The sequence below is a fragment of the Mycteria americana genome, chromosome 6 (assembly GCF_035582795.1).
Source record: "Mycteria americana isolate JAX WOST 10 ecotype Jacksonville Zoo and Gardens chromosome 6, USCA_MyAme_1.0, whole genome shotgun sequence".
NCBI lineage: Eukaryota > Metazoa > Chordata > Aves > Ciconiiformes > Ciconiidae > Mycteria > Mycteria americana.
Genome location: NC_134370.1, coordinates 17,863,382 through 17,877,743, shown reverse-complemented (window position 1 = coordinate 17,877,743; position 14,362 = coordinate 17,863,382). Strand labels below are relative to the sequence as shown.

The window sequence follows — 14,362 nt, the reverse complement described above, 5'->3', positions numbered from 1 at the left end:
GCATTATGATTCTGTAAGTTTTTATTTTAAACACATTTGGAAGAAGCTGAGTTCCACAGAAAGTCAGTGTCATAGTAACCCCAGCAGAAAGATTAAAGTTGTTGATGCTATGGTAATGAAAGAAAAAAAATGGTCACAAGACCAAAAAGTAACTGATATTTTAAACTAGCCTCTGTTGAATTTGTAGTAACAAGTCACTTTAAAAACTTTTTAAATAAAAAATATGAAAGAACATTTAATACAATATTATTAAAAATATTTTTAAGATTATATACCTGAACATTCTACTATACCAAGACTTTTTATATAAACAGTACAACAGAGAATATACGTATCTGCACATACATGCTTTTTTGTGAAAATTAACTTTTCTTTTGCAATGGATTCAAAACATTTCTATGCTGTACAAGAGTATTTAATCTTCCATTAACCTTCTCTGAAGAAAATGGTGGAATATAAACTGAAATTGACTTCATAATTGAAGATGACAGTCTATAATTGTATTCCTCGTAACTTGGACACAAAGGGATCTCACAAATTAGGAAGACTATATAAGATACCAAGCTTCTATTGTCTGCAAATAATTATTTTATGCTTGTTTGTTCACCTGGCCTCATATGCAGTACAGATCACATACATTATTTCTGCATTACTCAGGGTAAGATTAGAGTCTAATTTTCATCCAGCTATTAAGATTTCACACTAGTTTTACATAACACGAGGAAGATTAGTTCACTTATCCTCAGAGTAGTATGCATCTTTTTCAGCTATTGAATGTGAGCTCTCGCTCTCTAAATGAATTGTTTACTAATTGCAAAACTGAATGAATTGGACTTTGTATCAATAGTAATCTTCCTCCAGTGGAACGTACTGGGCACAAACACAATATCATTTTCTACAGAGATACCTCATGACTATTTTTGCCCCAGCCTCCTGTATGATTGTTGGGTTAGCCAAGTTCTTATGCATTAATTCAGATAGTAGCAATGTATAATAGTATGCATTAATTTCATAAGCAAATTCCAAAGCAGACTGTAAGCACCATAAATCTTGCTTAATTTTTGTTGTATGCCTGTTAAATACGGAAAACAATTGCCAAGAACTCAGAAAATAATTCATCCTTTTGAATCAAACTAAATTGTTGAGTAGTCTGTAAAATCTCAAAGTAAGAAAGACTGCCTGTTGAAACAGAAAAATGCTATTTAGATGCTTATGAAAACTCCTTACTCATGAAAATCTGTTCTTCAGTCAAGAATTAGTCCTTCAAGTAAGGGAGATTATGCAAGCCCATTTTTCCCTAGCTGGCATGCTTACACAGGATTAAACAGCCCTATAGGGTTAGAAATAGGAATTTTTGAGTAGATGGAAATTTTTGAGAGTGAAAGTCCTGAAAATTTTGGTTTTTAATTTTTATTTATTTATTTTTACAGAAACCAAGAGTAGGTCAAGTTTCTCATGCTATTTTCTCCTATAGACTTATACCTGAACATTAAGGAGCAAAAAAGTAAAACATCCTCAGCAATTCAGGCTTTAACTTGCCTAATAACAGAAAAATACTTATGTTTTTTTACTGAAAACTGAAGTGAGGTTACAGTGCTTCAAAAAAAATGAATCTAAATAGATCCATTGGGATTTAAACTGGCTATCTGGAAACAAAGAAGTCTAGATTCTGTTCTCAGCTGTTCAGTTCTACTTTGTCAAGCTCACTTTAAAAATAAAGCAACAAATTCAACTGCCCATAGTAAGAAAATCCACAAGAGCAGTGCAATCTTTATTAAACATGTCTCTGGCAGAAACAATAAGGATACACAAACTAGACAACTAACCATTCTCAGGGACACAAATATTCCAGGTATCCCTATACTAATAGGTCTTCCAGTACTAATAACTCATTTACTTAAATTTTTCCTTTTCCTTCCCATGAACCAGCTCCAGCTATATAGATTTCTACAGTTTCATATATTATCCTTACTCTGTGGCTTTGGACTTGAAATATTTACAACAATATTTACCAACTGAAGCCTGTTATAGACAGATGCACAAATGTAAAAATTAAGTAAACGTGATTGATATGATCTTTAAGGGAATGGAAGACCTTGCTAATCTAAAACAACCCACCCCCCTTACCCATGCCCCCCAAGCTGCTTAAAAGGCACAAAGCTGCCTTCATCATTATGATTAGCTGTCAAGAGAAGATAACTGCCATTCTGCTAGCAAACAGTGAGAAGCTGGCAGGGAATTCACCGTGACCAAGGAAAAGGGCTCAGAGCACATGACAAGGAGGACCTCTTGAGAGCTTGTGATACACACCAGTCATCGCCATTCTTAGCTCTTTTCTATAATATTACCACCATGGGGTTGGTGTATATGGCAGACAGTACTTTTCCAGTCAACTTCGGGAAGAGATGGCTTGTAGGTCAGTGATTATCAATTTCATGTCAGTGCTCTTTATTTTGGAATACTACTCTTAACCTGCTAAATTTTGAGGATTTTAAAACACTTAAGAGTCAATATTTAAAAGAAGAAAGGGGGTTTCAACTCACTATAACACAATAAATATTATACTTTTAACCAGCAAGTAAAGAGGTAGCTTAATGATTTTAAATCAATGTACTCACCACTTTTTTAGCATCTATATTTTGTGACTCACTTGATTTCTGCTTTCCAAGGTTTTTCATGTAACTATGAACTTCTGAATCAAAACATTCAGCTCCATAAAATGCACTGCTCCAACCGGGACTACAGCTATGAAAGTCAGGTAGATTGGGAGACACAAGGTAGCTGTTTCCAGCTATCTTTATTATGGTCTCTTCCTCTGGCTCTATATTTTCTTCTGTAAAGCCTGGACCAATACAACAGCCGTTGCTTTGTAAACATTGCCCCTTTTTTTCTATAGGGATAGTATTCTGCAGCTTCAATTCTTTTTTGAAATTATCCGAAGGTGACTCATTAAAATCCATTTCAGCTAATGATGTATTTATCATAGGCTCAGCCTTCACATCAAAGGTTGCTTCCCCTTCTCCTAGAGAGGGTGTATGGGGGGGAAAGAAATAATCGTCATGGTGCTGTGATGCATGCTTTGTTGAACTTAAACACTACACATACAAAATACAGTTATGAAACTACCTATGACCTCTAACAGTAGTGTTAGATGCTTATTTTGGCTCTGTGCTTTCTTTTTCCTCAACTACACATTGTAAAATGATAAAGGTTGAAGACATTTCAGAACTATTAAGCTTTGGTCAATACATTTCTGAAAATTACAAAATATGTTCTGTGCATATACAACAAGCATTTAAACAAAGGATAGTACAGAAGCTTTAAAACAGAAGTTAAATATGTCAGACCTGTGCATGTATTAGCAAAAAGCTTAGCTCTTGAGGTTTTTTCCATCCATAAGTCTTGAAGCTTTTATTCCATACACAGAGGGCAAGAATACTTGATATAGCCAAAGGGGACACAGATGTTAAACTTTCTGCTGCTACAGGACTCACTCCCTTGAGCTATGATGGGACTTCTTTGGAATTGTAATGGCTACTACCAACCTTGAGGGAGTGAGGCAACAGTCAAAGGTTGGTATGATGCTGACAGGAGCTTTTACGCCTGCCAGAAGTCTCCCTTTTCACTTGAGCAATCCTCCAGGGCTTAGATATGCCACCTTGGAGTCAAACAGACCTAGACTACTGGTGCAAAGAAATCACATACCCCATGGGAAAGTCTGGGTCTACATTTGCAATCATTCTGAGCCAAAATGGAGAATTGTAACATAGAATGACAGCAGTCAAGTGCAAACTTACAAATTTATGTTTTGCCGTAAAAGTTAACAATGTAGGGGTATAAGCCGTTCTGTAAAGAACACACAGTTTAGCTTTGCTCAAAACAGAGCAGTAACCAAGTTTAAATGCTGAAACTTGACTGAACTATCTTGAAAAAAAAAAAAAAAAAAAAAAGAAATACTGATACAACAGCAATCAAATACAACCTGTCCCTGAATACACCGAGCCTAGAAAGGGTAATGGTTTTGTTATAATAATGGGATTTACCAGTCCCAGCTCAGTTTTGAGTTCAGTTACTGAAAGATGGAGTATTTTGTAAACCTTCAATCACAAAGTATGCCAGGAAAAATGCAAAACCTGTACTGAAGTACAAATAAACAATCCACTAATATAACCTCAATGACTGCCCTGAAATGGTGTCCTGTAACCAGTTTATGATCAAAAGGCAAAACTATCTTGATTAACAAATCATTTGACCTACTGTTCATTTTGCTATCTATCTTTAAAAAAGGCATTTCAGTGGATAGAATAGGGAAGTGGAGAAATTCCTAGGAGAGAGGTACAGACTATTCTTTTTTTACGTGTTTGTGAAAACACTTTTGATGAATAGTTAAAACTGCCCATTTAAATGCAAAAGCAATTCAGTTTCTAGATTTCTGTACAATTCCCTTTCCCAGAATTTGTAAATAATTTTATTGATAACACCATTTTTTATTTTAATGCATTTCACTTATTTTACTGCCTAGTTTCATTTTAATTCTGATAAGTGAACAAAGAAGGACCAGATCTGTTGCACAGTCATCCTTCAATCAATCCTCAACTTCTTCAGTAACACCTAAGGAGTCTTAAGCATTTTCTAAAGCTCTCCTCTCTGCCTAGCTAAGCTTGCTATGTTGCATGGAGCTGACTCAGTACGACTGTCCCTCTTCCCTCTCCCTACTTTAAAGCATGCCACTAGAACATCTGCTGGATGAACAGAAGAAAACCACATGTAGCAGTTAGGATTTTGGGAGTTTTTGAACAGACACATCTGTGTAAATAAAAGTAAGTAAAAGTAAACGAAACAGGCATCCCACTCAATTGCATTTGGTCATATGCAAGGTTCATATAAAAGACAACAGGTCTCCAAAGCATCGGATGTTCAGATTCACTGACAACGTTCATAAGTGCTAAGGTGAGTGTTTTCCTGAAGACACACTCAAAGTGCTAATCTCTCAAAACTTGTGTCATTGATAGATTCCTAGCATACACAAAGATCTAGAAACAGGAAGTCCCTTCTCACCCTCTGTCTCACCACTGCTTGCCAGAAAGCTATCAGATTCCTTCAGATCTTGGAATACCGTGCCACGCTTTGAATCATCTGCCTCAGTTATGCTGAAAATACAAGAAGATTAGGAAAAATTAATGTTTCATATATTTTTATATTTACCTCAGTAAAATGAGATCTTACAAATGACTCTACCGTGTATGTGAAGGGTTTCATAGCATTTATCTACCTCATGAAGTTTGCATGTTCAGCTTCAGTTGTTATTTTACAAGAAAAAATACTCAAATGGACATTAAAGCACACTGAGTAAGACAGAGATTTTCCTTTAGAGCATTTGGCAAAATTCCTGCAGAAGTATCAGAACACATACAAACAGAAGGCATAACTCCAGGCATAACTTAGACTGGAAATTACTGTAATTAATTTTTCACTCAGGATTCAACCTCTGGGTAACAGTCTGACTCTAAGTCATCCCTAATAAGAATAATCACAATTTTAAGTCAAATAAGGTAACAATTAAAAACTGCTATATTCTTTGTCTACAGAATGTTAAGTAAGCAGTGTCTCAGAGATATTCTGAGGCAGTTCTTGTGTGTGATCTAAAAGCTAGACCTGTATTTTTATACTGGATAATAAATGATGATTTCGTTTTCACTCCTGCTTTCAAAAACTTTACTTTGTATTAAAAGTTCATATAGAGGATGACCTCTTCATATATCTCAGTAATTCAGCTGCAACAGCTCAAGTTTCTCCTACCATAACATTCAGCTCTGGGGAATTAAGGGCCTAACCTCCAACCAGTTTTCAATGGCTCCTTAAAAATCCCAAGCCAAATGGGAAATAGGCCAGCATGTCAAGGTCTGATATCTGGAGGTCATAGTCCATTCTCTCTGAAACCTCCTGTAGGGATAAGACATCTTTTAACACTGAAGTTTTTCTAGACCATATCTACCAAGCTTCTTTGTCAAAACTTCCAATTTGTAGTTCCAGACCATGACAAAGAAAACATACATAACTTCCATGTATAAATTTATACATGTTTACAATAGCCTTCAGAAAGAAGTTTTTATAAGTATGCTGCATTTGGAGGCTGCAATAAAACAAAAATGGTTTTTATTGCTTTTCAGGTAAATATGTCATTGAAGATGAAATAGTAAAAAGGAGAAATTAAGCTGGTGTTTTCTCACTTAACAGGCTACTTACAAAAGATTGCCAAGAGGAACATTGAGTCAAACTAAATCAGTTAATTAAAACATTTCTAGCAAAGCTAAATTAATTTCCTTGTTCTTAGGTGTGAATAGAACAAAAGGATGTATAAAGAACTAAACTCAAACAGAATAAGCAAACTGAACAGTAAGAACAACATATTTCACTTCTGATTGAACAGCCTCTAACAAGACTGTGAAGCTCCCCATCAATGGTTGAAAACAATACTGATCAGAATTAGGTCTCCATTATTCAGCTATCCTAAGATGGAGTTACAGACAAGCTCAACAGAAAATATTTTCTGCTAAGCCATTAAGCACTATTTGCTATGGGGAAGGCCATGAAGTATGTAATAGACTGGGAAATTAACAGCTGGCAGGAAACAAGTAAAGATACCTGAAGAGAAGCAGCATACCCTTTCCTGCTTCTAGGAAGTAGGGAGAAAAACATTACATTGAACTGTAAGAAGCAAAAAGTTCAAACACCTACCATAAATGTGAAGTTCTTTCTCCATTTACTACCTGATAGAGATTCTCCAGTAATTTTTCATCCCAGTAGAGCTCACAAAACTTCTCACAAATTGTATCAGAGAACATACCAAACTTAATTTCCTTTAAGTTTAAAATGAAGTTACCTTGTTTAAAAAAAGAAAAAAGAGACAAACAAAAAAACGAGAGAGAAAAAAAAAAGACATTACTAACAATATTCTTACACATCAATGATAATAATATACAGAAGAAAATGTACAAACCCATATCAAAAACTTCAACTCCGTTCTCTAGATAGCCATCAAATGCAAACTCCTCTTGTATAAGATGAACCACTTTCTGTAGTAAAGTGTCACTTGTGCTGTTCTGCTGGGGCAGGATTTCAACATCAAAGGGATGAGAATTGTCTTGATTCACTGAGGTACATGGTGTGTGATCTTGTTCAGTGAAAATACTGGCTACACTGGCAGCACACTCAATTTCTTGGAAGTTGGTTTGAATAACTGGGTTACTTTTATCAAACTTGTTCTCTGTACTAGTAGTCTCACAGTTTTGCACTCTGCAAAGGGAGGCATCATTTTCTGCTTGCATGCTCATTTTATAACTTGCAATAGTACTTGAAAGTAGCACTGGCAAACTATGATAGCAATCATAAGCAATTCTTGAACGAAGGGGTTTATTTGGTATTTGCTCTGATACAGCTAAATGTACTGGCACAAATGTCAAAACTCTTTTCTCCGAGTCCTGTTTGAGAATGATGTTATTTATATGAAGAAAATTAGGAGATGTAGGGCAAGCTAAGGAGCTTGAAGGAACTTCAGATAAAATGCTCTTTTCCTGTAGAAAATGTGAGGAATCAGACGGTGATGGTAATGTAACTATAGAAGTAAATGCATTGCCTGACTTTTGCTCTTCTGAAGATATCTGGGATGAGTGGCCTGGAACTTGTAAATCACACTCAGGTATTTCAGATGCAGTTTCAACAACATCTGTGTCCTCAGTACCATAGCTTTTAGATTCTTCTATGTATCCTGATTTTTTGTGGTTGATGTGTTTTTCTCGTCTCGTTTCTTTCTTGAATTGCTCAGAAATCGGTGTGTGAACCTCTCTGAAAAGGAAGAAAGAATTTTTTTGAGGACAATTCCAGTAGATTTAACAATGAAGTCTCAAGTTTAACTTATTCTGCTTTAGGATATACTAACTTTGTTATATTTGCATTTTGTTGGAGAATAATAGGCTTAAAGTGAGTTGCAGGAGAGGTGAATGCAACAGGTAACGTAGCTTTCTCACAATTTAGAGAAACCTGGCATGGTACTGGTCCTTTAACTGCTACAAGTTTACTTTCACTGGTAATAGGCACAAATCCTAAAAACAAAAAACACAATTAGAAAGACGAACAATATGTAAAATATAAATTCAAGGTAAATAACAATCAATTTAGATACAAAAAATAATTGTGTACCTGACAGAGAAAATCTTACATGGAGAACTGATCTAGAGAATATTACAACAAAGTAAACATGTTAAAGAGTTTGACTGCTTACCTAGAGTTGACTCTGAAGGGTCCATTTCATGGCTTTCATTTTTAAATTCAAAAGCAACATGGTCTTGAGAAGATATTACTTCTTCCTCAACAGCCTAACAATAAAAATTAAAGTCCAAACTGAATTTATTAGCATTTTCTTTTTTAAAATTCTGCTCAGCACATTACTTAATAAAAAACAAACCCATCTGCATATAAACCTAGAGTTTTAGGATTTTCAATTTCTGTGATCTGCAAAGCAGCAACCTAGTCATGCCGAGGTGGAGAATTAAAACAAATGACACGCAAAATTCTAAGGACTGGTAGAACTGTTTGGAAATCTTGATAACCCTCTGTTTCAAATCAGAACTTTTAGGTAATCAAAGTTTTGAACAAAGTCAGTTCCACGGATTGACTGAATGCATCAATTACATATTAATGTCTTCCATTCCGATAGAGGGGTGGTAAATGAAAGAGAGATTATGAAATTAAGTCACTGGTTCTTCTTATTTCTGAGCTCTCACCCACACAGATTGTGGAGTCAGGGCACCAAAATCTGGGGTGTGACCACTCCAACAGCAAGAACTAGAAAGAAGCAATACTTAAAGACTATGTGAAAAGTAAAAAAAAAACCCCAACCACCAAAAAACAAAAATAACCCCCAGAGAACAAATTTAACTATACTTGCAGGGGCCAAAAATCTTACTGGAATACAATTTACAGAATTAATTGAAAAAACATAGGGAATTAAAAAAGGTGGCACTCTTACCTTAAAGACAGATTTATTCAACAATGCCAAAATATTTTTGCTGTTTATACCTTGTTCAAGTAAATAACAATTGCATGTCTTAAAAAAAAAAAAAAAAAAGGATAATTTTCAGTTAGTAAATAAGTTTTCAATCAAGTGAGGTATTCCTGCACAAGGACAAAGTCAAGATAGTCAATTAGAAGTAATCTAAGTTTAGGAAGTCATATGAACCTATTCTGAGTACCTTATTGACAATTTCAATATAAATTAAAAACACACCCCTCTGTGTCCCTAGGGAGGTAACTTTAAAAGAAAACCCCAAATTGACTGGTTATCATTTAATTAGGTATCAGTCTATTACCAAAAATAAATTAATATTTTGATATTCAAATCACTGAAATGAGACTTTAGACACAACTAAATTTCACATAAAATTGCTTAAAATCTAGTAACCTTAATTGCATCAGCTAGAGAAGGTCTTTCTTCAGGGTTTTTTCTTGCCATATCCAGAAGAAGTTTTTTAAATTTTCTTGGCAATGCTAGTTTGTGACTTGATGGAACACTGTATTTTGCAGCCATCCACAGAACTGCAGCAACACCATAAATATAGACCTATTGGTATAACATAAGAGACATGAAAGATGTAAACAGACCAAAACAACCTTCCACTTCAAAACCAATTCCAGCAAATTATCCAAAAATTCCCCTCATTCCCCACATAAAAAGAAATGACTAGAGCATCCAAAGTACAAATCACATTTGACTTTTGAAGATGCTGATGAAAATCCCAGCCCATTTCAAAAACTAGCTGTTATGCATGCAGGGCCAACAATAGGAGCTAATTTTCTACTGTTGGAGCAACAGACAATTTGTCTTACCTTTGTCTAGGAAACTTATTCAGGAAAAAAGTGTTTTTAGAATCATTTTGAAGAATTCCTTTCTCATGTAAAAAACTTAGATTGCTGCAAGCCTTAGAGTTCTACCATAAAACCTGGCCAGCAGCAATTTACTTAAAAAAGGTCATGATAATTCAGGAAGTAAATGGCATATAGTAATTACAAGCTAGTCAGCACAAGTCATATTTTACAGAGAAGATTACACCTATCAGAAGAACGAGGTACTGTGTATTTATAGCAATTATTGTGCTACCTGCAGGTAGACCAATTGAAATTGCCATGATGAGGGACCTTGAAAAGTACTTGGTCTTCACAAGCTTTCTTGTTTTATTTGAAGAATTACAATTTTCAGACAGAGCCAGATTTAGTCTACTTAATGCTTAGTTTACATATGTTAGTATGTATTACAAATGCAATTTTGATAAAGTTAAAACACCATGCTTCTTCACATTGCCTCTGAAAGATATTAAGAAGGCTCAAGGGACAGAAACCTAAGCACAGTACTAAATAATGTGGTCCTATAAAACAATGTTTTCTAGCACTCTTTTGAGCAAAGTGAACAGCAATGAACACAACATGACAAGGAAATTCACTATAAAGAAAATAACCTGTGAACCATTTGAACTGTTGAACAAAAGCTACTAATAGGTACAAAAATATCTGAAATAGGAGAAAGCAGCTCCACCAAAACAAAAAAAAATTCTTCCCCTTAGGCTCAGAATTCCAAGAGGTCAATGGGATCACAATTTTAACCTGAATTTATTTATTTAGGAAAAACTTGCCATCCAATCCAGCATATCTTTCAAAAAAGTACCTTATACTGAGGTAGTACAGCTATTGTGACTGGCACTACACAGTCGTGATTCCCATATGATAATTCTAACTAAACGTTCGTAACAACCAAGAAGTTATATAAATATCAGGAAAAAGCCAAAAAAACAGGTCAGCTTATTCTATATATAATGTTGTAGAAAAACAAGGAAAAAAGATTACTTCAGATTTTCTAAAGAAAAAGAATAAAGTATAAAGACTTTAGGATTATTAATTTCTACTGTATGCTGAAACTGCTGTATTATATTTCAGGGTTAGTTTAAGCTTCTGAAGTCTTTGAAAAACCTGCATGTTGGATCAAAGCAGTTTAAGAAGAAAGAGCAACTTTAAAGAAGATATATAAACATTTTCTAGTTACAGATAATTTTATAGAAAGTCAAACTCTGTCTTTAGTAGATTTTTAATGAAGTTGTTTTTTTCTGATTCATGACTATTATGTCTAATTTTAAAGGACTCATGGGGTACAAGGTACGTATTAGCTAACGTCTTTTCATGTTACATAATAGAAATGTACCATAAATTCTGTTTGCCTGACTCTTAAGATCACGGTGGTACAGCTTGCAATTCAGATGCAGTTGCAGTGGAGACAAATACTTACCTGCTATTTATTAACATTTTTATCATCTTTGGTCTGAGAGCTCCTTATGGCTTATATCTATAGCAAAAAGCTCTAGGAAAACTATTGGTAAGACACATAATTCATAGCGTTCCCATAGTAAAAATATGCTGATAGTGATATTTTTATCCAGTCTTCCAAATGAGATCAGTGTTTGGGCTTTAGCCTAGACAGACTAAAATACTGCTCTTAGTGTGACCTCCAGAAGGTGAAAACATGGCTTCAAAGTCTGTCTTACTGCTAACAAAATAAAAATAATTAAGCCTCATGGAAAACTATTGAATAACAGATTTTTGGCAGTTACTCCAACAATTCTGGAAGGCAAAATTATTTTGTAGAAGCAACTAATTTTATGGGAGATCAATATATTAAAAAAACATAGAGAACCAAGAAATATTGGGAGAAATGAGAAATATTATCAGAATCTTGGAAGAGTTTAGCTTTCTTCTTCAAGCAGCAGAGGGATACAACTGTCCTTTGATAAAATGCATAGCAACCTACATAACCTACCACATTACCTTCTCAGTATCCACATCCTCTTCTTCAATTTCAGGAGCTAAATAAAACATATCACAAGATTCTAAATGAGAAAAGAAACGAGAAACAAAAGGTAAGATATTTTCTTTCTTCTCCACTCCCTCCCAAAAGAAATAAAAGCAGAGCATGCAATGTATTAGTTTACCTTCAGCTTTTGGAGCAGCAAAGAGGATACTTCCATGGCAGTTAATCAGCACGGAGTCCAAACATAAGACCACTACAAAACAAGCCACAAAGGGCAAGGCATAATAAATATCTGTTCTTGTAACTATTTGACACTAAGAAAAATAAATTAAATAGTTTTAAAAATAATTTGCAATGTCAGCAATTACCCTACAATAAATGATGCTTTAAATAACACTAATGCTAGAACAGACACCATCCAATAAAGACACAGTAGATGCGTAATCATCAAAAACAATTCCTGCAGAACAAAGCCAAGAAAGTAAAACAAAATGGGATCACAATAAATAAAAGGGCTTAGAATATCGGGAGTTTATTCTCTTCATACCCAGCATTGAAAAGCAAGGCCAAGAAAGGAACAACACAAAAAAAGAAATACGACAGTTAGATGTACTCTAGTCTTCTCACAAGGTACCAATAAAAGATAATAAATGTATCTTAAGCATTTAATCTCTCCTCTCTTCCCTCTTCCAACCCCACCAAAATACAGGGTCATTATCTGGAGACAGCTGAGACATATGTGGCCAGATCCAGAACTCCTCTAGGTGGGATAGGATACCGAGTCCAGTTTTGCACAAATAGTTACAATCACACAGACTGTCCCACTGAAGAAGTGTCACGTAGACTGGTATTTGCAAGGCCCTGAAATTTTGCATAGTTAGGAAAGAAATAACTGACTTCTAAAACTATTTTAAATGATCTGAGGTCTTCGGGAACTTAACATTAAGGTCATGAGATCTTGTTATACAAATTCAATGATGAAAAACTTGTGGTAAGACAGTGTCTGTATGTTTGATATCTTCAAAGCACACTGTAATTTAACGTTTCAATATAATAAGACAATTGGCTAGCAATCTAGTCCTGCCTTTGTAGACTACCACAAATATGCTGTTTTCTTATTAAAAACAGAGTACTAGAAGAATAGATTCTTACATTAAATTAAATAAGAGGTTAAAACATTAAATTTATTATTACATAAAACATTAAAGAGGTCTAAGAGTAAAACAAATATTAATTTATTATTAAATAATAAATTGAAGAGGTCTAAGAGAGAAAAATAAAGAAAAAAGGAAATAATCCTTTTGCTTTTGTAGTTACCTGTACAAAACACATCTAAAGCCATTAAATTGTTCACTATGCCTAATGTAAATAAAGGTTTGCCTACTACCTTCAATAATATTTAAGCTGGACCTGAACTACGTGTCTTGAAAAGCAAAGCTTTCCCGAACAGGCACCTTTACTAGTTATTGCAGCAGAGGCAGCTCCCCTGAGAACTCTTCACGCTCACTATCTTTGCTCCTCAAGAGTTAATGCCTCTGGCCCTGAATCTGCAACACAGTTCATGAAAACCAGACCTCAATGAGTTGAGTACAACATGAGAATTCTCACCTGGGTTCTCTAAAGCGCCCATGAACAACATATAAGCAAAATCCTCTGATAAGAGGAGAGGAAATAAGTAAAGTCTCAATGGAGGGTACAAACAACTTTTGTAGCAGGATTGAATTAAAAAATACATGAAGAGGCTAGCTTTGGGGTATGTTTTCTTACCCAGATAATTCCTGCTTAGGATAATGAAAAAAGTGTAATCAAAGAAGGATTTGGAGGAAAAGGCTAAGTGAATGAATAATAAATAATCCAGCTTGTTCCATATTTCATATATTTAACTATGATTCATCAGCTACCAATCCTACTCTACCAGTGTTAAGACAAAGGATATTTTAACAAACACTTCATATGTTATCAGCTTCACTTTTAATAAGTTATTATTATTCAAAAGGAATGCTGAGAGAACTTTATGTATGTGTGTGGGGGGACACTGAAGTAGTAACAGCACTAAGCCATTCCACAATGCAGAATTACTCTCAGAACATGCAAAGAATCCTCTGGCAGAAATATTCTAAATCTGAAAACAAGATTCAACTTCAAGGTAGCTTTATTTGTCAAATATGCAATTTTAAGTAAGGTGCCTTCCATTTAGTGGTTTGTATCATTATGTTCACTTTTACAGGCTACATAAGGTTCAGATCGCAACTCAGTCTTTAGTATTTTGGAGACTTACGCATTCTGGGTGCGTGTAAGTATAGTAACAAAGGCTGGCTAGGAATATTAAATTAAAATCTGAGCCATTATGTGCAGTTATTTGAAACCTTCACAAACATTAGGAACATGAGGCTGAAATAATCCTTCTGTTGCAAGGTGTATCAAATACTAAGTTTTAAGGGTAACATTTCTTAAAGTGCTCAGAAATCTCAATTTATGCCAATTTTCTTTTAACCCCAGTTGGCAACTAAG

At 34.7% G+C, this 14,362-nt stretch overlaps 1 protein-coding gene across 1 annotated transcript in view; it reads right to left on the bottom strand.

Annotated features, from left to right (window-relative positions):
• KNDC1 (kinase non-catalytic C-lobe domain containing 1) overlaps positions 1-14,362 on the bottom strand; it is a 65,218-nt gene that overhangs the window by 12,606 nt on the left and 38,250 nt on the right. Inside the window, exons 8-17 of the mRNA XM_075504089.1 lie at positions 12,033-12,104; positions 11,869-11,930; positions 9,461-9,619; positions 9,029-9,106; positions 8,282-8,375; positions 7,940-8,102; positions 7,001-7,845; positions 6,739-6,883; positions 5,059-5,150; positions 2,619-3,022 (exon numbers count right to left, since the gene is read on the bottom strand). Coding sequence (XP_075360204.1) covers positions 2,619-3,022; positions 5,059-5,150; positions 6,739-6,883; positions 7,001-7,845; positions 7,940-8,102; positions 8,282-8,375; positions 9,029-9,106; positions 9,461-9,619; positions 11,869-11,930; positions 12,033-12,104 — 2,114 coding nt within the window. The remainder of the gene's footprint in view (positions 1-2,618; positions 3,023-5,058; positions 5,151-6,738; positions 6,884-7,000; positions 7,846-7,939; positions 8,103-8,281; positions 8,376-9,028; positions 9,107-9,460; positions 9,620-11,868; positions 11,931-12,032; positions 12,105-14,362) is intronic.